This window comes from Thermobia domestica, chromosome 14 (genome assembly GCF_964235325.1).
Source record: "Thermobia domestica chromosome 14, izTheDome1.hap1.1, whole genome shotgun sequence".
Lineage (NCBI taxonomy): Eukaryota > Metazoa > Arthropoda > Insecta > Zygentoma > Lepismatidae > Thermobia > Thermobia domestica.
This window is the reverse complement of record NC_137467.1, coordinates 5935655-5956844: the sequence shown is the minus strand read 5'-3', so window position 1 is coordinate 5956844 and position 21190 is coordinate 5935655. Positions and strand designations below refer to the sequence as shown.

Here is a 21190-nt window from a genome sequence, read left to right as displayed (position 1 = left end):
AACATGAGTTTTCAAAGTAGTAAGGTACTTTTTGGTACACCTTTTATACATACTGAACGACTCATTTCCAACTCGCCAATATGTGACGTAGGAGTGGGCTTTTACGATCAGAAGATAGGAGAAGGATAAGAGGTAGGAAAAAAGAATGGGAGACAACTAGTAATACGGAACGCAATAAAGAGACTGCTTGCTCTGTTCTATTAATAAGGAATCCAAGTGTAATGTATATGCAAAACCATTTGTTACTTCTTCTTCTCCTGCCACCATTGTCCTGTATCAACTGTTTTCTGCCGGCTCCCCGTATCTTCCTTGCTCTCTTTCTGTTGTTTCCAGAGAATCCGAGCAACAAACTGTGGCGTCGCAGAGTATCCAATTTACAATGATATTTCTGAACCAAACACTGTTTTTGTTTTATCATTAAAATAAGAAAAACATCTGATCCAATGATGCAAAAAAGTAAATGTCTTATATATATAAGCGCTTTGAGAGTATATTTTATCCACTCACTACTTCTTAGCACTTGTCCATAGTGGATGATATTTCTTGTGGATGCACCGGCAGGAACGTGGGATAAAATCAGAGGCAGCATAGTCTGAAAAAAATAGTAATTAAATTATATCATTATGTAATGATTATTTTAAATGATTTTTCAGCGACATTAATCCTCAGATACATTACGAAACATTAAACAGTATTAGTATTAATTTATTATTAATGAAGACATAAAGTGCGAACGTCAACTAAACTGAAGGATAGAAACGACAAAATATTTAAATCTGATTTAAATTACTCCCTGAGCAAAACAATTCGTTTATTAAAATATATATACAGGGAAAAGACAAAAAATCTAAAAACACTTCATACAGGACACGAAAGTTTTTCCCTCCACTGTACAACACGTGTTGCGGTTGACGATCGTTTTTTTGTTTCCAATGTGCGAACCTTCTCTTCCGTCGGCAGTAACCAGTTCATCTGTAAGTGTCGTGGTGTGAAAGTGGTTCAGTAAAATGGGCTACCCGACAGACTTCCAAAGAGGCATGATCGTTGGTGCCCGTCTGGCTGGAGATTCAGTGACAGTAGTGGCGAACATTATGGAGGTATCGAAAGGCACTGTGTCCAATATCACGAGGGCATACACAATTCATGGGCAAACGACGTCTGCAAAGCACAACAGTGATCGAAAGACAATCCTGTCAGATAGGGACCGGAGGGTATTAAAACGGATTGTAGCAGCTAAAAAGAAGACCACTCCATTGAAAATTACGTCTGAACTCAATTCCGGAATACAGAACCCGGTTTCATCGAAAACAGTAGGACGGGAACTTCATAAAATGAAAATTCATGGCAGGGCCGCTATCGCCAAACCCTTGGTCACAGCAGTAAATGCGAAGAGGCGTATCCAGTGGTGCAAGGACCACAAGGCGTGGACTCATGAGCAGTGGAAACACGTAGTGTGGTCCGATGAATCGACCTTCACCTTGTTTCCAACAACCGGTCGTGTTTACGTATGGTGAATACCGTCGCAGGCCTATGATACAGACTGTCTGCTCCCAACTGTAAAGCATCGGGTGGTTCTGTTACAGTATGGGCAGTGATATTGTGGTTTTCTGTAGGTCCCATCATAGCCCTGCATGGAATGATGAATGCTAAGGCGTATGAGGCCATTTTGGGGGACTAGATTCTACCAATGGCCTGAATATTGTTTCCTGATGGTGATGGCATCTACCAAGATGATTTGGTACCCTGTCACGCTGCAAATGCGGTGAAATCATGGTTTGAGGAGCATGACCAGGAGCTATCACACCTCCCCTGGGTCCCACAATCACCAGATCGAACATCATTGAACCATTGTGGTCTGGGTTAGAAAGGCGTGTTCGGTCCCATTACCCTCCACCAGCATCCCTTAAGGAACTGGAGCATGTTTTGGAGGAACAATGGTACAAAATTCCACACACCACGGTTCAGGGGCTGTATACCTCCATTCCACGTCGGATCCAAGCTGCTTTGAACGCTAAAGGAGGCCCCACACCAAACTAGGTATGATTTTCACAACTTTGTAAACGTTTTAGATTTTTTGTCGAACCCCTGTATGTATATGTAGGGGTAAAATGGATTTATAAAATAGGAAGATGCTTGACGTGACACCTTCCCCATATATACCTATCTTAGCACATTGTACTTTTTTAGAAAGTGGAGGAACACCATAGGTATTTTCTGGAAGTGGGAAGACGTCCGCCGTGTAACAGTTTCACCAACAATCGACTTGGGCTCCATCAGACACTATGAATACACAGGTAGTGACAGATTTACTGTCTCTTATATTAAATCCGAAAAGATCCTAGAACCTTTTTCAAAATTTTCGGTTCCAGTACAATATGTGTAACACAGTAGATGTGCATTAATGCTTTCTGTTATTATTATTTTGATTATTTCTGCATACATTAATATGACTATTTGTTTGCTTTTAATATGTAAGCGCTCACCCCCTCTGAAAAAATTATAATGCACCTGTAATAAACTTACCTTGTTAAGTTGTTGTGTATCCCAACCAGTGAAGAGAAAGTAGACATTTGCGCACAGTTCTTGGAGTGGTGAATTGTCTTTGCAATTCTTAGCTAGCATTTGATTTAAGCGATTGCTTGGCAGAAACTCATCGACTCCAATCAAGTGGAAGAGGATCTGGAAGAAAATGTATTAGGAGTACTGTAGTACACTATTACACATTCTAGGCTTAATATCTAAAAACCTCAAAAAATAGATCGTGATAGAATCAATAGTTTGCTATTTGATCCTACAGTGTACAGAATAGATCTAGGACATTTCAGCAACCGGTCACTTTGTCAAAAGATCCAAGCGGTCACATCATCAAAACAAGTTGTCATTTTGTCGAACATAACAAACGGACAATTTACCAAAAGTCACTTCGTCAAAAACTCAAAATGGTCACAATGTTAAAAGAATCGGTCACTTCGTCAAACCGTCGCATCTTCCAACGGTTATTTCCTCAAACGGTCACATTGTCTGAAGAAACCGAGCGCATCCCGCCAAGTTGTTGGTCACGATAGCTCAGTGGTCAGTTGCGTGTTTGCTGTCCATGAGGTGTAACAGTATGGATTGGCGTGAATTTTTAAACCAACCCTCGTATTATTCCAACATCAATTCTTGGAAATGAAATGCGACTAATCAACAGTTGGAGAAGAACAATGCTCAGGAATTTGTCACCCAAAAGGTACCTCACATTTCCAGACAGCTCTGCTTTTTCCCGTCAGCCCATATATGGTTGAGGTATTTAGCTACTCTCGAGAGAAACACCCACGCACAAGTCCTCATGATGATGACAGAGTTTTACGTGACAATGTGAAAATTATTAATAATCGTGAATTTTACAATTTATTGGAACAATCAGTGTTTTTAGTGTGATTTCTATTAACCTATGGATCATTCATTATATATTATTAACAATATAATAACGTAAAAAACTTAATGTTCTCTTCGAACTATATTTTAGTTTTGTCAGTGTATTCTTGCGCTACTAACTGGCAACTATGTGAGGCGGGAAGAGAAGTGTGTGTTTTCCTAGCCACCATGTGAAGCACAAGGTACCAAGTTTCTGTCTTCACTTAAAGTATAGACATACGTAAAGTTTCAGTGTCTAACTTCCAAAATAATGTAAAATAATTTGTGAAACACAACGTTCGAATATAAACAAACAAATTAGTGCCTTTTCACGTACTAGTGAATAATGAAAACCAATCAATTGAGTTGAATACTTTATAATAGTGCTACACCAAATTTGTATATTTAACAGTGGAGATACTGTGCAACCAACTATGTCTTTTATCGTATTATGGTAATGAACATCTTCACAGTTAAAATCAACGAAGAAACTTCTCTTTGATTCGTCGTGCATTGCAGAAATGAAACCATCGAACTGTTATCTTCAAGTAGCAATGCAAACGAAATCTTTCTTCTGAACGTGTATGGATGTTCGTCGTTACGTCCGTCTATATCGTCGTGCGCGTTTATAGATCGTCGCGAAATCGCGTATTAGGGCCAATACATTGTCAAGTAAAATATTACCCATAATTTGCAAATGTTATTATTGTTGAATCATATGTAATTCGTACAGTGAAAGTGAATGATAATATAGTGCTAATTTAAAATTCTTGTTATTATTTATAAAAGTGAAAAGTGCTAACCAGATGTGTTTAATAAGTTTTCTTTTAGCGGTTCAAATGTGTACCAGATAAAGTATACACGGCATAAAGTGTTTATCAACAGGTAAGGTACTTCCAAGCAGTGAAGGACAAACATTACTTTCGCCCCCCACTATCCATCTGGCGTAAATCATGCATTGCTATCCCACTTTGTATTCTCTTACAGGCAGCGAGCAGCATATCTTGGAGCTGACGCAACAGCGATGGTGGGTATACAGCTCATGCCTCTGATGTTTAACGCCCGAATCCCAGGACCGTAGGAGTGAGAATATTTGTTTACTTGCCAGTTCCTTATTGGATCTATTAGTCTTTCACAAATGAATGATGTTCTTAAGAAGACTCTAAAAGAGATCCAAGGTTCGAATCCCAATAGTATCATATCTGGCTCGCGTTACGTAAACAAACTCCTTCATAACTGGCGCCCGAACAGGGACGACTAAGACTTGAACCCTGATACTGTCATAAAATGGCGCCCGATAGCACAGGAACGTTCGGTAAAACCGCATAAGAGCGACGCTAATTGTAATTTTAATTAAGGTAAATTGTAGTGCCTTCTTAGTACTTTTTAATTTTGTTGTTTGAATTTCGTAAATCAGTCATCATGTATGTGAATGGAGAAATGGTACCTGTCATGAAGGAAATGCGAAAATTTCTAAAAGAAAGAGAGTATGTAATGGTAGAAATGCAATTCAGATATAGAATAGAACCATTTACGTTGCGAGAAGTTGAAAATGCTTTGAATGTAGATCAGGAAGTATCTAAAATTCGTAAAAGAGCTAAACAGGAAGCTGCAAAATTTCTTTTAGAAAACAATATAAAATATAGAGCAGGAATTGAAGATAAAATTGTGTCTCAAATGCATGAAATACGTGAATCTGAACTTTATCGAAGAGTTAAAAATGAATGTGTTTATAAATCAAAATCTGTTTCTTTGTCAGACATCAAACGTAAGTTAAACATTGACTTTGAAATTTCAGAGATAGTACGTATTGCGAAAGAAAGGGTAGCCGAAAGGATATATAAAAAACACTTAAGACATCACAAGATTAGTTGTAATAAGGATTCTAGCGATGAAAAGAAGGTAAACTGTAAAACAGCATCACAAAAACGGGTCAGGTTTGTTGATTCTCCTGTAAACGTTAATAAGTTAGAAAATGTTCAAAATTACGAAAGTTATAGAACGAAAACAGCACTATTAGAAAGAAAATTTCCTAAAAATAGTTTAGAATTTGTTGAATATGAGTCAGTAGGTACTTTGTGGGACACTGCCCCCGTAGCTCGAAAAATATACGCACAAACAGTGAGAAATGAATGTGTTAAACGTTATACTATTTTGCCATGTGTTGAGTCTCAGACACCACCTATTGTAGTAAATCAAGCCAATATTGAATTTTTTGACAATGAATTTGAACAGGTTAAAGAAATATCTGAGTGTGAATTAAAGGTAGAAAAAGAAATCTTTCCTGTTGTTAGTTACGTTAACGTTGAACTAGGCCAAGCCAAAGAGTTTGTTTTGTCTCTGTCGAATAGCTTTGTAGAAAGAAAAAAGAATAACAAGTCCAACCCAGCTGCTTTGCAACTCCCACTAACCATGGAGTTGGACACGTCTAGCGTAGCTGTGTGTGTGAATGAACAGTCAGCTGTTCCAGACGTCATTTGTTTGTTTTGTAGAGGAACAAAAAGCATTCGTGGATGCAATGCGTGCTTCACTACAGAAAGGTTTACTAGAGTTGTAATAAATTGCGTTGAAAAGGGGAATGAGAGTAGCCCATATACGCAGCCTCGTAGTGTAATATGTTTATTAGAGGAAAATTGTTTTATGGCACCTTGCTAACCAGTAGATTGGAATGCGTTCCGTTTCACAAAACTTGTTTATTTTTTGTGTCTGTCAGGGTTGTAAAGATTTGTCAAGAGAAGAGTAGTTTGTTAAGCTGTGAGTTGAAAGTTAAAAACATACAGATAGAACAAATGAATTATGTCATGTTTTGCATAGTCACTTGCACTCAAATTGTGTATTTAAGAGATTGTTCAAATGGCTTTACGCCAGGCAGGCCTCATAGTAGTAATCATAACTCAGTAACGTGGGAAAAGAAATTGAAAACCTGTCAAGATAATTTTAGTAAATTACGAAATGTTGTTTGTCAAAGGGCAAGAAAATATAGTTTACAAGTGCGTTATGGCAAAAAGCACCGGCAATATAAAAAGAAAGTACGTAAAGTCAGACGGAAACTAAAAAGAGTTAAACGTATGCTGTATTGTTTTTCAAAATTTTCCAAGTATGTTCGTAAATGTTTTTCAAAAGGTAAATATCACAGTCGCACCAATGCTCAGACAAGTGACCGAAATTTAAAATTGAATCACACTAGTAATGTAGCGATCCATGGCGTAGTATATAGGTCAGGCGCCGACCACTCATCACCTGCAGATAAACATCACGAACCTTTTCAGGAAGGATGTGGTAATCGGGTGAATAAATCTTTTACGCCTAAGCGATTTGAAAGGAAACGTAATAGCAAAATTAAATGTCAATCGCCAATTGTTGTCAGTGATGTGCTATCAGCTGATTGTGACGTCATAACAAAGGCTAAGCATACAGGTAAACGGAAAAACCTAGTGAAAAGAAAAAAGCGATCTAGTGTTCATTTTGAATACCGTGAAATTGGTGCACATCGAATATTATTACAAGTGAAAAGTAATTGCAATTCAAGCAGTGCTAAGTTAGTAAATTTCTTGTGCTATGCAGTAGTCATACATATTGAGAAACCATTCATGCTAGTTGTTTATTGGCAAATGAAACTTTTAAAAATTGTTTTTGTGTTGAAAAAGCCTCGAGTAGGTGTAGGATAAACAAAAACTTCGTTAAGCCGGACTGCTTGTACTGTATGAAACCGACACTTGCAATGGTTTTGATATTTCAAAAAAAAAAAATCTTGATATTTCAAGCATACGTAATACGAAATTACTTGTAATAGTATATTTTTTGTTGTTAATGCTTCACCACCAAATTTAATTTTTTTGAATCATAGAAAATATAGTATTTCTTTTCGAAGTGCAAGAGTAAATTTGCGCAGTGAAAATTTCATATATAGTGAAGATGTGGGAAATCTTTACAGAATATTCCATCACAGTGTTGCAATTTTACAAAATTAAAAATTTGTCGAATCACAAATTTAAATATTCTTGTGAGAAACCGTTCGGTAATAAACCTGAATAAGCACATTTTAAATAAATGAATTAAAGATTTCAATTTTTAAACAACATCCATGCGTCAACTAATAGTAATGTATACTTACGATGTGTTATCTCAATTTATTTGTTTTAACCAATCAGTATGCCTCTGGGATTACTAATCAGCTGAGGATATTTGAATTTTGGTGTGGTAAGTTATGGTAGTTACTTGTACCCACCTTCAAGGGGCGTTGTTTAATCAAAAAAATCACAGATTCGATATTTAAACGCAAATGTGAGATGAGTAAAATAAATACTTACATGATAATTGTCAGCAACTATTGTTGCATTCACTTTGTAGTAATCTTTTCGTTGAATACGAAAACATTTCAAGTAGTACTTGAAGATATTGAAGCAAAGGTCCCTCCAATATTATGGGTTATCCATATTATGTAATGCCCGGAGTAGGCAATTTTCTTATTAGTCCCCTCTGTATTATTTTTGAACTTTAACCAAATGTTCTATCTTTTCACTTTGCTTCGGGGATGGAAACATATCAATAAATAAATGGGGTAGGGTCTTGCATACTTTATGCAGGCAGTATATTTTCATATACTTTGAGCGTGACGAGCTCACATGTGCCCAGTCTTTCATTTCATAGTAAATGAAATATTTTTAGTGTTATATTTACTTATGTCCTTTTAACATGTAATTTTAATAAAGTACGAATTAATTGCGTGAATTATATCATATGTTTACTTGTGTTGAATTATTTTGAATATTTTTGATAAATATTTTGTGTTAATCTGACAATGAAAGTACGAATAATATTGGTATACATTTAGTTTGTATTGTGTATTTTTAAATATGGCATTGAATACGATACCTTACCAATATGCTTTATTGAAAATAGTATTGCATTGCATATACTAATATGTTTGTGTAATTTGGTTTGAATTTTGAAAAACATTATGAAGTATAATGTTGAATAGTATTTTGAATTACAAATAACTATTGATTTATATTCAAATATCGAAATTAATTTGTGTTTACATTTCAAGGAATAATTGAAATAAATGAAAAATATAAACAAATAATAAAAATAAAAAGGACTCAAAAGACATTTACGAAATGGCCCTCGCGTTATCGTAAATGGCCCTCGCGTTCGTTATTCTTCGAATTTCGCGATTATGTGCGTTCGAGTGAAGCTATAAACTGTTATTCTTCAGTGAAAACGAACTTCAAATGATATTATCCCTCTATGGACTAATGGAGTGCTGTGATTGCTGTTGTGTTGCAGTGTGATTATGAAGACTTGGATTCCAGGGTTCTTGCCCACTTCTGTAATACCTTCAGTGGACAGTCCGTCGGCCACCATATGTAACAGTATGGATTGGCGTGAATTTTTAAACCAACCCTCGTATTATTCCAACATCAATTCTTGGAAATGAAATGCGACTAATCAACAGTTGGAGAAGAACAATGCTCAGGAATTTGTCACCCAAAAGGTACCTCACATTTCCAGACAGCTCTGCTTTTTCCCGTCAGCCCATATATGGTTGAGGTATTTAGCTACTCTCGAGAGAAACACCCACGCACAAGTCCTCATGATGATGACAGAGTTTTACGTGACAATGTGAAAATTATTAATAATCGTGAATTTTACAGAGGCAGCACGTATTTCGCTAGTGCAACGTCCAATGTCTTACAGTGCGAGTGACATTGAATGCCCCTAGTGTTCTCTGTATTTGATTGGACTTCAAGTTTTCATGGTTATAATATTTTTAAACCTGTGTGAAAAGTGTGCTTGCTTGCTTTAGAAGGTAATAGTATACATGAGAACCCCCTGAGCTGCGTTTCTTCTGTGTTCTATTACCACTTCTACATGAAATACCATAAATTTTCTACGTAGTGCAATAGTAAGAAGTATCCATGTGCACAAGACATGCGATATGCGTTAAATTCCCACCTCCCCTCCCTCACACACACATAGTCATAGATAAAGGCACTACATATGCAGATATAAAGTACAGGTACGTTCTTTTTTATTTTCGTATCAGTCGATAAGTAAATAAAAGTCGCTTTGTTACCCCCTTTGTAAGTTCGTACATACTCAATGAATAATCCCTAAAAGTATGAGCGTCCTGCTCCTTCGGGAACTGACGCGGCTTTACGTAAACTATATCCCTTTAGAATTACATGATGTCTATCAAACGGGTTAATACATTAAAATTAATATTCCGTGAGATTCTTAACCGTCCTTCAACAATCAAAATCCATGAGTTTATTCAAAACATATTCAAGTTAAAAGAGGAATAAGTACTAAGTTTTGAGTTAGATATTTATCGTAACTATATTCATATTAAGTTGTTGTTTGCCTTGTTGTGTGAAAAACTTATACAATAACACAGTCTAAATTTCTAAGATGAGAATATAATATACCCAAAGACTTTGAAATTAGCTGATCGACCTTTAATTCACTTACAAGTACATGCTGACAACACAACATTCCTGCACGTCTTGCAAATAAGAACAGAAATAAAATTTTGAACTGCTGAGCATGACTGTACTATTCATAAAAATAAATACTTTACATGTTACGTTTCAATCTTCTAACCAACATCCTCATCAGACATACACTCTCATGAACGTATGTTTGAAGAGGATCTTGGTCCCACGGAATATAATGATGATGTATTAGTCCCTTATCTGTCTATGGCGACTGTAAAACTATAAAAGACGAAATCAATGATGATAACCATATTCATGAAGTTAGATCGTGACGTAAAATTATGTCTATGTATTTGTCACACCCTATACCTTCATTCATTGAAATTCGTAGCTCAAGGTTCCTCTTAACGTACTATGCTCAGGACCATACTTGTTACTACTGTCAGTTATGGGACCATTTACAGGACCAGTGTTATTTCAACTGGTCAGCCACGGACCGTTGTTTCAACAATCTCAGAAATCACTGTAAATGCTAAGGTAGCTGACGAGATTCTCAAAAACCGATCTATTCCTGTGGTTAAACTACTAATTTAAGCATTTTCAGTTCAGATTGACGTTCCCGAGTTAACGACAACACTTGCTACCCCAGTGATACAAAGTGGCGAGTTATGGACCTACAGTTTGACGTGGGATCCCAACCACTTAAGATACCACCAGGGATCAATCCTAGATCTCCCATGACGAAGGTGCGAGCTTATTCTAAATCATATAAAATTACCTAAAAGGTAATGAACCTTTGGAGGTCAAAATTGTGAACACATTTGTTCTGATTTGGAAATAAATTGACAAATCAAATAAACAATATTTTCTTTGATGATATTGTGCCATTTTTTTTCGGTAATACGTCAATCCGGTCGTTATAGAAGCTCTGTGGTTTCAATCAAAAAAAATGTGGCACATGGTTTTCACAGATGGGATTTCTGTACATATTTCATTATAAAATAATCTGACGGTAGGTCTGGACTCTATAGTGAATGTATTTAAATTTCCCAGACAAGTTTTTTTTTTTTCGATTTCTCATTCATTAAAACGTAAGTGGAATTAGGTTCTTATACGTCACCCTTTCGTCCTCCGTTCTTTTCAGTTCTTAGTTAGAGCTCCTGGGTGGCTAAGCGGTAAGCGTACGCGCCTTTGGCGTGAGAGATCCTGCTTCGATTCCTGGAGGGAGCTCATGTGGTTCGGATTCCACGTTAATCAGTAGGTTCCCTCTCATGTAGCTTCGCTGCTGAAATGGACCTTAAACTCAAAATCAACTCAACTCAGTTCTTAGTTACACTTGCGCTAATTGTCAACAGTACAAATCCTAGTTTATTCTTCTCCCAGGGATAGCAGATCGTAATGCATGATGCCCTTCCAACCCCACCAAACGAACAAGATAATCTTCCTGGAAGTCAGTGTGGGCTTTGTCACAGACTGTACAGATCCTCCTTGCTTCGTTTACACTCTTTTTCACACAGTGTAGTAGTAGGTTATCCACTTTTCATCATTCATGATCAACTGCTTCAGAAATAGTTCGTTACGTACGTTCCAGTAGATATTTGCAGAAAATCGATTTTTTTTCTTGAGTGGGAACAAGTGACACCCAAGTGCCGATTTTCTTTTTTGTGGTCAACTTCCTCCAAATGGTTTATCGCTGTTTGGTTATGGATGGTTAGTTCACTGGTGATGCCATGACTGCTAATGTGGCAATGTTTTTCGACTTTTGCCAATATATTTCCCAATTTTGCTGTCATTAGTCACTCACTGCGAGGAGCAACTTGGACATCAAAATTTCCAGATTGAAAGTGGTACAGCCATCATTTGACTGCTGCTTCTGATAGCTTATCTTGCCCATACACAGGACACATTTCTTTACGGACCTGTGTAGAATTTATGCATTTATCAAAATAAAATTGCAAAACATGTAGCGTAGTTTTGCGGAAAAGTTAACTTATCTTCACGGTGTAAAATCTTACGTCTGATTGTAAGAAATCCAACACTTCTTTTGCACATTTGCTGGCTTCAACTGTCAGCTGTCAAATTATGTTATCCCTGACTCGCTGTGAGTTATATAGCCTGAAATTTGAAACACTAAACCCATCTCGTACTCAAAAGGCTCAATACCTTTTAGACTACCTTGTATTTGCTTAGATAATTATAATTATGAGTCAACCTTCCCAGAACAAATAATACAAGGCATCTAACTAACTAATTCCATGGCCTATGGAACCCGGAGGTTCAATGCCGCGTTCACAAAAGCTCTCCACTAACTTCTGTTCTTAGCCAATTGGATCCAGTTTCTACTTTCTATTCCTATTTCTGCGAGATCCATCTTAATATTGTCCTCCCATCTACGCCTAGGTCTTCCTAATGGTCGTTTGTCGATTGGTCTTCTAGTCAAGACTTTGAAAGCGTTTCTACTTTCTTCCATTCTAGCTACATGACTTGCCCACCTAAGCCTCCTAGACTTGACGACCCTAACAATGTTGGGTAAACCGTATAAATTATGTAGTTCCTCGTTATGACGTTTTTGCCATTCCCCATTCCCGTTCTTCTTGGGTCCGAATATTCGTCTCAGAATCTTGTTCTCAAATACTTTCAGTCTGTTCTTCCCTCAGAGTAAGTGACCATGTTTCGCAGCCATACAGAACAACGGGCATGATTATTGTTTTGTATATTTTAAGCTTCAAATTCCTCGACAGAATCCGCGACGACAAGAAATTTTGAACCGAATAGTAGCACGAATTCCCTGCTTTTAGTCGACATTTAATTTCTCCGTGAATATGATTTTCCTCTGTTAATGTTGATCCTAGATATTTGAAACTATCCACTTTATCAAAAGTATTATTTAATATATCTATTGAATATTATTTAATTATACATCTAAATATTATTTAATATTTTAACGCATCTGTAATTTGCTGTATTACGGTCCCGACGCACTTTCATGTATTTAGCTTTCTCTGCATTTACTTCTAAACCCATATCCTTGCAAGCGTTTAATAAGATCTCTGCATTTCTTTCTATTGTTCTCCTATCATCCCCTATTAAATTTACATCATCAGCGTATGCCATAACCTGGTGAATACCGTTCAACTCTAGGCCCCCTGGTTGCTATCTTTGATTTTCCTTATAGCGTATTCCAGAACGAAGTTAAATAATATTGGCGACAACGCATCTCCTTGTTTCAGGCCATTTTCGACGTGAAAGCTCGTGGACAAAAATTTGGGTCTAGGTCAAAAACCCCACAGCCAAAACCCCCACACTCAAGAGATGTCAAAACGCCCACACGATCGGTCATAACTCCCACACAAATGGACAAATCCCCCAAACGCACGAACGGTCAAAACCCCCACAGCCAAAACCCCCACACTCAAGAAATGTCAAAACGCCCACACGATCGGTCATAACTCCCACACAAATGGACAAATCCCCGAAACGCACGAACGGTCAATATCCCCACAGCCAAAACCACCACACTCAAGAAATGTCAAAACGCCCACACGATCGGTCAAAACTCCCACACAAATGGACAAAACTCCCACACATAGCAACGGTCACAATCCCCACATAAATAGACAAAACCCCCACATAAATGGACAAACCTCCCACATGCAGAAATTGTCACAACTGCCACACAAATGGATAAAACCCCCACACAATCGGACAAATCCCCCACACTCTGAAAATATCGTGATTGCACGTCTTTGTTGCGGCTCTTTACGACGCCCACTTTAGTGTTTCTGACATTACAAAACAGTGCAAGAAGAATAGTTGCAACATCAGTTTAAGTGGAATAAAAAATGTTATTAAAAAGTACAAGGGCAAGACATACAACCAGGATCATTTCAGAGTGTGGGAGATTTGACCGATTGTGTGGGGGTTTTGTCCATTTGTGTGGCAGTTGTGACAATTACTGCATGTGGGAGTTTTGTCCATTTGTGTGGGGGTTTTGTCCATTTATGTGGGGATTGTGACCGTTGCTATGTGTGGGAGTTTTGTCCCTTTGCGTGGGAGTTTTGACCGATCGTGTGGGCGTTTTGACACTTCTTGAGTGTGGGGGTTTTGGCTGTGGAGATTTTGACCGTTCGTGCGTTTGGGGGATTTGTCCATTTGTGTGGGAGTTATGACCGATCGTGTGGGCGTTTTGACATTTCTTGAGTGTGGGGGTTTTGGCTGTGGGGGTTATGACCGTTCGTGTGTTTGGGAGATTTGTCCATTTGTGTGGGGGTTATGACCGTTTGTGTGGGCGTTTTGACATTTCTTGAGTCTGGGTCTTTTGGCTGTGGGGGTTTTGACCGGTTCCCAAAAATTTTCCTACCCGGACTTTACTTTGGGATTCATTTAAACATATCTTAATTCATCTAATTAGCTTTCTCGGTATTCCAAGTTCTGTAAGAACGTTGTATAATATTTCTCTGCTAACCGAGTCGTACGCCTTTCTAAAATCAATAAATAGTTGATGTACCGGGGTATTGTATTCCCACTTTTTTTCGTGTATTTGGCGAATGGTAAATATTTGGTCGATAGTTGATCGATTTCGTCTAAATCCGCACTGATAATCTCCAATAATTTCTTCTGCGTATGGGGTCAGTCTTGCTAATAGAATATTTAGAAGGATTTTATAGGTGTTGACAGAAGAGAAATGCCTCGATAATTATTACAGTCAGTTTGTGAATTGGAACAATGATCGATGCGAAGGTAGGACGAGAGGATATTTTCAAACCGATTATACGGAACGAAAGTCTGCATAGGGAAAGTAATGACAGTGGGAGTCGTAAACTTTGCAACGAAATCCCCTTCGCATTGAAATCCCCTAATAGAATTTTCATATGGTATCGCGGGAGTTGGTCAAATATAAGTTCCACTTCTTAGTAAAAATTGTCTTTTATATCGTCATCCTTATCTTCAGTTGGGGCATGTACATTTAAAACAATAATATCACACCACCGTCCCTTAAGAGTAATAAAAGAAAGTCAGTAACAAATTCAACACATTTAATTGCTGGTAATATACGTTTATGAACGAAAAACTCTGTTCCGAACTGGTGATTTTTATTTCCTTCCCCGTAAAAGGAGGTAAAATTTCAGGAATTCACAGATCCATTTCCTTCCCACCTAACTTCCTGAACTCCTACTACGTCCATCCTGTATTTCTCTAACTCACTCGTTACGGATTTTAACGCGCCTGCCCTATAAAGACTCTTAATATTCCATGCTCCAAATCACATGTCCATTTTCTTTTGCTGAGTTCGTGCCAAGTTATCAGTCCATGTCCGAGGCTTTTGCGAATATTTCTGAACAAATGCTTTTTTTTTTTACAGGATGAGGTTGTTAGCCCTACCCAAACCTCCAAGCTGGAGGACCACTCCCTCGAAAGTCTGAAACGTCCATTACATTTATTTATTTATTTATTTATTACACTTACCGAGAGTTCGTCCAGGAATTGAATGAGAAGTCTTACAGCGCTGGTAGTGTGCGTCAACTCCCCAACAGGTGCCAGCAGTAGCGATGCTTTTATCTTATCATTATATTCAGGCCTCTCTGATAATAGAACAAGATTCACAGTTGTTCCCATTGACATGCCAATGTAATGTAACTTCTCTTGTCCAGTTACAGACAGTATATAATCGATTTCGGCTGGAAGATCATAGATACCAATTTCATGCCAGCTGAAAAATTCAATATTATGTTTTTAGAAGTAGTATACTGTGAAGAAACAAACATGTTGTAAGATTTTAGATTTGCTATCAAAAATCATGATGAAAAATGAAATGTAGGATCGTAATTTCGAGGTGCATATCAAATAACAAAAGTCGATCGGTTATTTCATAGATTTCGTTTTGCCTCACGGACGGACGTGCACTCATGTCCAAAATTATTGTCGCATGTTTTTAAATACGTTGTTGTAGGAATATAATTTGATAACGAATTCGCCCGGTATTTCTTATAATGTTAGTATATGTATAGTCGGCAAAGACATGTATGTGGCAAATTTCATGTCAAAAGAGAAGTATATAAGAACAATAAAACGAAAATAAAACTTTCTTGCCCATTTAGTAACATTTTGTTTTACTCACTCTAATTTTCGTATTTATTATTCTTTTCCTATGAAATTTACCACAAATATAGATTTCCCGATCATACGTACAGTATCAGAATTAAAAGTACCCCGCAAAATCATTATCAAATTATATTCCTACAAGAAGACAGTTATAGATATGCGATAATCATTTTGGATATGGGTGTACATACAGAGAATGAAGTATTTAAATACCACATACACCTCTTTCCCTTTTTCTATAAACCTTTCACCGATCACCATTAATAATCTAGCTGCATCTCTTGTGCCCTTACCCCTTCTTAACCGAACTGTTCCTCTTCGCGTTTTTCATTTATTCTTCCATATAACCTTCTGTTTGAAGTACAATTTTTGCTGCATGAGATATGAGACTAATAGTTCTATAACCCTCATCTGTCTTTGAGTTAGATTTCTTAGCCATCGGTATCATGATCGCCTTCAGGAAGTCTTTTAGCCATTCTTCTGTTTTATATATTTCATTGCAGAGTCAGAATAATTCTTTCTTGCTCTTGTTCCCCATATTCTTAATGAATTAGATTGGTATATTATCTAAACCAGTGCCTTTCCATTCCTAATACCGGAAATAACTTTTGCAAACTCTTTATAAGTAATAGAGATATAAGTAATGTAAAAAAATAATAGTACGTAATTATTCAATACTGGGCAAGTGTGTTCCATTAAAATTAATTCAATGTAGGATGCTATACTTTTTAATAAGGAATAATTTTCTTAATAAGATACATACAACTGAAAATCTCGTAAGTTGTTGAATCTGTTTAAGAGTTAAATGGCGTTGCGTAAATAGTTTCATCCTAACCCGTTAAATCCTCTATGACGTATGACAAGGGTTTAACTTCCGACCTTCATTATTAGTTATATAACATATTTAAAGAACAAATTAAATATTCAGAACGCACTTTACATGTAAGTTATATGTGAAATAGAGTACGATTAGATTGTACTGAATGTAATATTTAAAATTATGTATATTTAAACCATTGCAGTATATTGTGTGTTTTTAAATTTTGATAAATGGTCTTCATTGTGTTCTCACAATCATTTTATCAATTTATAGTTTTATACAATGAATCTTGTAATTTAGAAACAAAATCTGATATCTAGGCATGTATAAGCGTGTGTCGCTCACGAGACACAAAAATGTCCCGTCTCGTCTTGAAAACGAAACGAGAATTGTAATGTAACGAGAAACCAGATTTTTTTATCTCGAATTTAGTTTTAAAATGTATTTCATATTTATTTTTTGGTACGAGTACGATGAACTATGCAGTGGTGGCCCTTATCAGCATAAAGGATACTAGATATATACGCCACCCAGAAGTACTTCAATGAGTGAGCAAGGGATTCCAGACAGGGCATAAGGAGTTCCCAGAGACATGCTCATAAGGAACGGACATGAACCTGTCATCCGGACATCCAAATCAAACCTAGTCCATTCGATAAACATAACAAAGATATGTTCATGCACAAAATATTAGGTGCCATGGACAACGGAGTAAGTCCCTTGGGCCCATTAACCCTGTTAGTATAAAGAAAATCGTAGACTCGTAATGAATAGCTATTGCAGCAACACTGTTCGTTGGCAAGCCATGGTTTATAGTTCATTCTCTTCAGCATGAAACAAGCTTTCCAGAGGTGCTATGTATTGATAGACGGAATAGATATTAGGGAAAAGCTTGTATATCAATACACAATTTCCCCTCATACCTATTCTGCCTATCAATACAGAACTTCGTACACACATTTCATAACCGCTATAGTAGTTTTCAAGATACATTTGGATTGTGTGCTTTTATCCGGGACCGCTCCAGTGGGATCCAAACTTGATGGGAGGGATTTTTGGAGGAAATTTTCCTGGCATTCTGTCAATTTTCCCTATTCATGTACGTTATAGGTCTCAATACATAGCACCTCTGACTTTCCCATGAACAGTGTTGATGTAATAGCAATTTCACTACGAGTCTACGATTTTCTTTATAGTAACAGGGTTAATGGGCCCTAGGGACTTACTCCGTTGTCCATGGCATCTAATTTTTTGTGCATGAACATATCTTTGTTATGTTCATCGAATGGACTAGGTTTGATTCGGATGTCGGAATGACACGTTCATGCCATTGCCGTTCCTTTTCAGACTTAAAGGTGCTTCCAAAATAGGGAAAAATTAATCCTTGACAGCAGCAAACACGAAGCACGTCGATGGGTGGTCGGAAGTGTTATGGACCGCTACGCCACGGTTTCTTGTGTACATACTACAACAAAGCAAGAAAACTAATCAAATGACGTAACAAAACTTTTTTCGATGTAATTCTTGATTATTCTACTTGAATATCTCTTACCTGAACTGCCAGAATTCTCTCTTCTTGGGGTCTAATGTTGTGTGATTTTTGGAATAAAGGTTTCCTCTGTTATTCGCTAGCCATACATCGTAACCTCGATCGACAAGCATAAAAGCTAAAAATTAAAAACTTACATTAGGCAGGCAATAATGAAACAAATGCGAGGAAATGACGTACAACTATGTGAAACTTGATACGTGTTACCTTCTTAATGTTGTGCTTTTCATAAACTGAAATTTGATGGACTATTAGGCCCGAAACAAAGGCTGTTTGGCACAGCTTTATATGCCAGGAGCTTCTGAGATCGGTTCACTGATTGGAGGGCGTTTTTAAAATTAGTTATATTATTATTGTAATGAAAACGGGGTTAGACTCGTGAACTTTGCAACATCCAAAAACCTAATCGTGAAGAGTACAAAATTCCCACATCGCGACGTTCATAAATATACTTGGACATCACCAGACGGAAAAACACATAATCAAATTGATCACGTTTTAGAAGATAGAAGAAGGCAATCTACCATAATTCATGTCCGGTCGTTTAGAGGGGCTGATTGTGACACTGACCACTACCTGGTAGCAGCGATAATACGAGAGAGATTATCGTTGAATAAAAGTAATATTCATTGTCCGAAAACGCAGAGATACAATTTAAAGAAATTAGAAGAGAGCCAGGTAAGAGAGGAATACCAGATTGAAGTTTCGAATAGATTCTCGGCTTTAGAAGATTCGGAGTGCACTAGTGTTGAGGATACCTGTATTGAAATTAGAGATACACGGTGTAGTATTAAAAGTTCAGCAAAAGAAAAATTGGGACACGCGAAAATACGTAGGAACAAACCATGGTTCGATCAGGAATGCATAAAACTAGCAGAGAAGAGAAAACAGGAAAAATTACGCTGGCAACAAAATCCGAATGAAATAACTACACAAAATTTCGCAGATATCAGGCGGGAAATTTTCAAAACTTTTAGAACAAAGAAATGCGATTTTCTGAAAGCTAAAATTAAGGAACTCGAAGATAATAGTAAAAATAAAAACATCCTGGACATGTATAAGGGGATCAGCGAATTTAAGAAAGGTTATCAACCTCGTGCTTATATATTAAAGAAATTTGACGGTACAGCTCCCTGATACGGATAGCATCTTAAATAGATGGAAAGATTTCTTTGACGATTTGCTTAATACGCAACCAAAAACTAGTGTGCGTGGAGGAAAGGAGATGCACACCGCAGAACCGTATATTCCAGAACCCAACCGAATAGAAGTAGAAACCGCTATAAAGAAGTTAAAGAAACACAAATCTCCGGGTGTAAACGAAATTCCAGCTGAGTTAATTTTAGCTGGAGTCGAAAAATTGTGGAACAAAATACACAAACTCATTCTCCTTATCTGGAACAAGGAAGAATTGCCTCAAGAGTGGAAAGAATCAATCATTGTTCCAATTCACAAGAAAGGCGGCAAAGCTGACTGTAATAATTATCGAGGCATTTCTCTTCTGTCAACATCCTATAAAATCCTTTTAAATATTCTATTAGCAAGATTGATCCCATTCGCAGATGAAATTATTGGAGAATATCAGTGCGGATTTAGACGAAATCGATCAACTATCAACCAAATATTTACCATTCGGCAAATATTCGAAAAAAAAAGTGGGAATACATTACCCCGGTACATCAACTATTTATTGATTTTAGAAAGGCATAGGGCTCGGTTAGCAGAGAAACATTATACAACGTTCTTACAGAACTTGAAATGCTGAAAAAGCTAATTAGATTAACTAAGATATGTTTAAATGAATCTCAAAGTAAAGTCTGGGTAGAAAAAATTTTGTCCACGAGCTTTCAGGTCGAAAATGGCCTGAAACAAGGAGATGCGTTGTCGCCATTATTATTCAACTTTGTCCTGGAATACGCTATAAGGAAAATAAAAGATAGCAACCAGGGCCTAGAGTTTAACGGTATTCACCAGGTTATGGCATATGCTGATGATGTAAATTTAATAGGGGATAATAGGAGAACATAGAAAGAAATGCAGAGATCTTATTAAACGCTTGCAGGAACATTGGTTTAGAAGTAAATGCAGAGAAAACTAAATACATGGAAGTGCGTCGGGACCGTAATAGGGCAAATTATGGATGCGTTAAAATATTAAATAATACTTTTGATAAAGTGGATAGTTTCAAATATCTAGGATCAATATTAACATACGAAAATCGTACTCACGAAGAAATTTACTGTCGAATAGAAGCAGGGAATTCGTGTTACTATTCCGTTCAAAATCTCTTGTCGTCGCGAATTCTGTCGATGAATTTGAAGCTTAAAATATACAAAACGATAATCATGCCTGTTGTTCTGTATGGTTGCGAAACATGGTCGCTAACTCTGAGGGAAGAACATAGACTGAAAGTGTTTGAGAATAAAATCCTGACAAGTAAGGGACCATATGGTTGTCGCGCAAATCAGATGCAGACATACACCATCTGATTGAGCATGAAAAGATATGGAGAACACAGAAATTTAAGGTGCTAAGGGCCGTAGGGAGTGGAGCAAGGAAAGAGGAAACATTGAATGTTGGCAAAATTGGAGAAAGTCAGGAATGACGGGAGAAGTTAATTTCTTGCAAACAGGTAAAGAAAGTCAACCAAATGAACGAAACTAAACATAACAAGGGCATCAAGGGCGAAGAAAGATCATAATCAGGGTTGCCATCCGGACAGCAGTGTTGCCAACGCTGCATAACATTGATAAAAGAATGAAATGAAATCTTTGAGTTTTACGTCCCATGGTTATGCCGGTTAGGCTAAAGGAGACGGTGATGATGAGTAATGAGTGAAATGGTGGAATGAAGATAGTGGGAGGAAACGGGAGAACCCCGAAA

General features: G+C 37.2%; 1 protein-coding gene across 1 annotated transcript in view; it reads right to left on the bottom strand.

The window, feature by feature from the left end:
* The window catches only part of LOC145670659 (lipase 3-like), a 38952-nt gene that overhangs the window by 9537 nt on the left and 8225 nt on the right, over positions 1 to 21190 (bottom strand). Inside the window, exons 3-6 of the mRNA XM_081739448.1 lie at positions 18311 to 18425; positions 15303 to 15546; positions 2524 to 2679; positions 504 to 592 (exon numbers count right to left, since the gene is read on the bottom strand). Coding sequence (XP_081595574.1) covers positions 504 to 592; positions 2524 to 2679; positions 15303 to 15546; positions 18311 to 18425 — 604 coding nt within the window. The remainder of the gene's footprint in view (positions 1 to 503; positions 593 to 2523; positions 2680 to 15302; positions 15547 to 18310; positions 18426 to 21190) is intronic.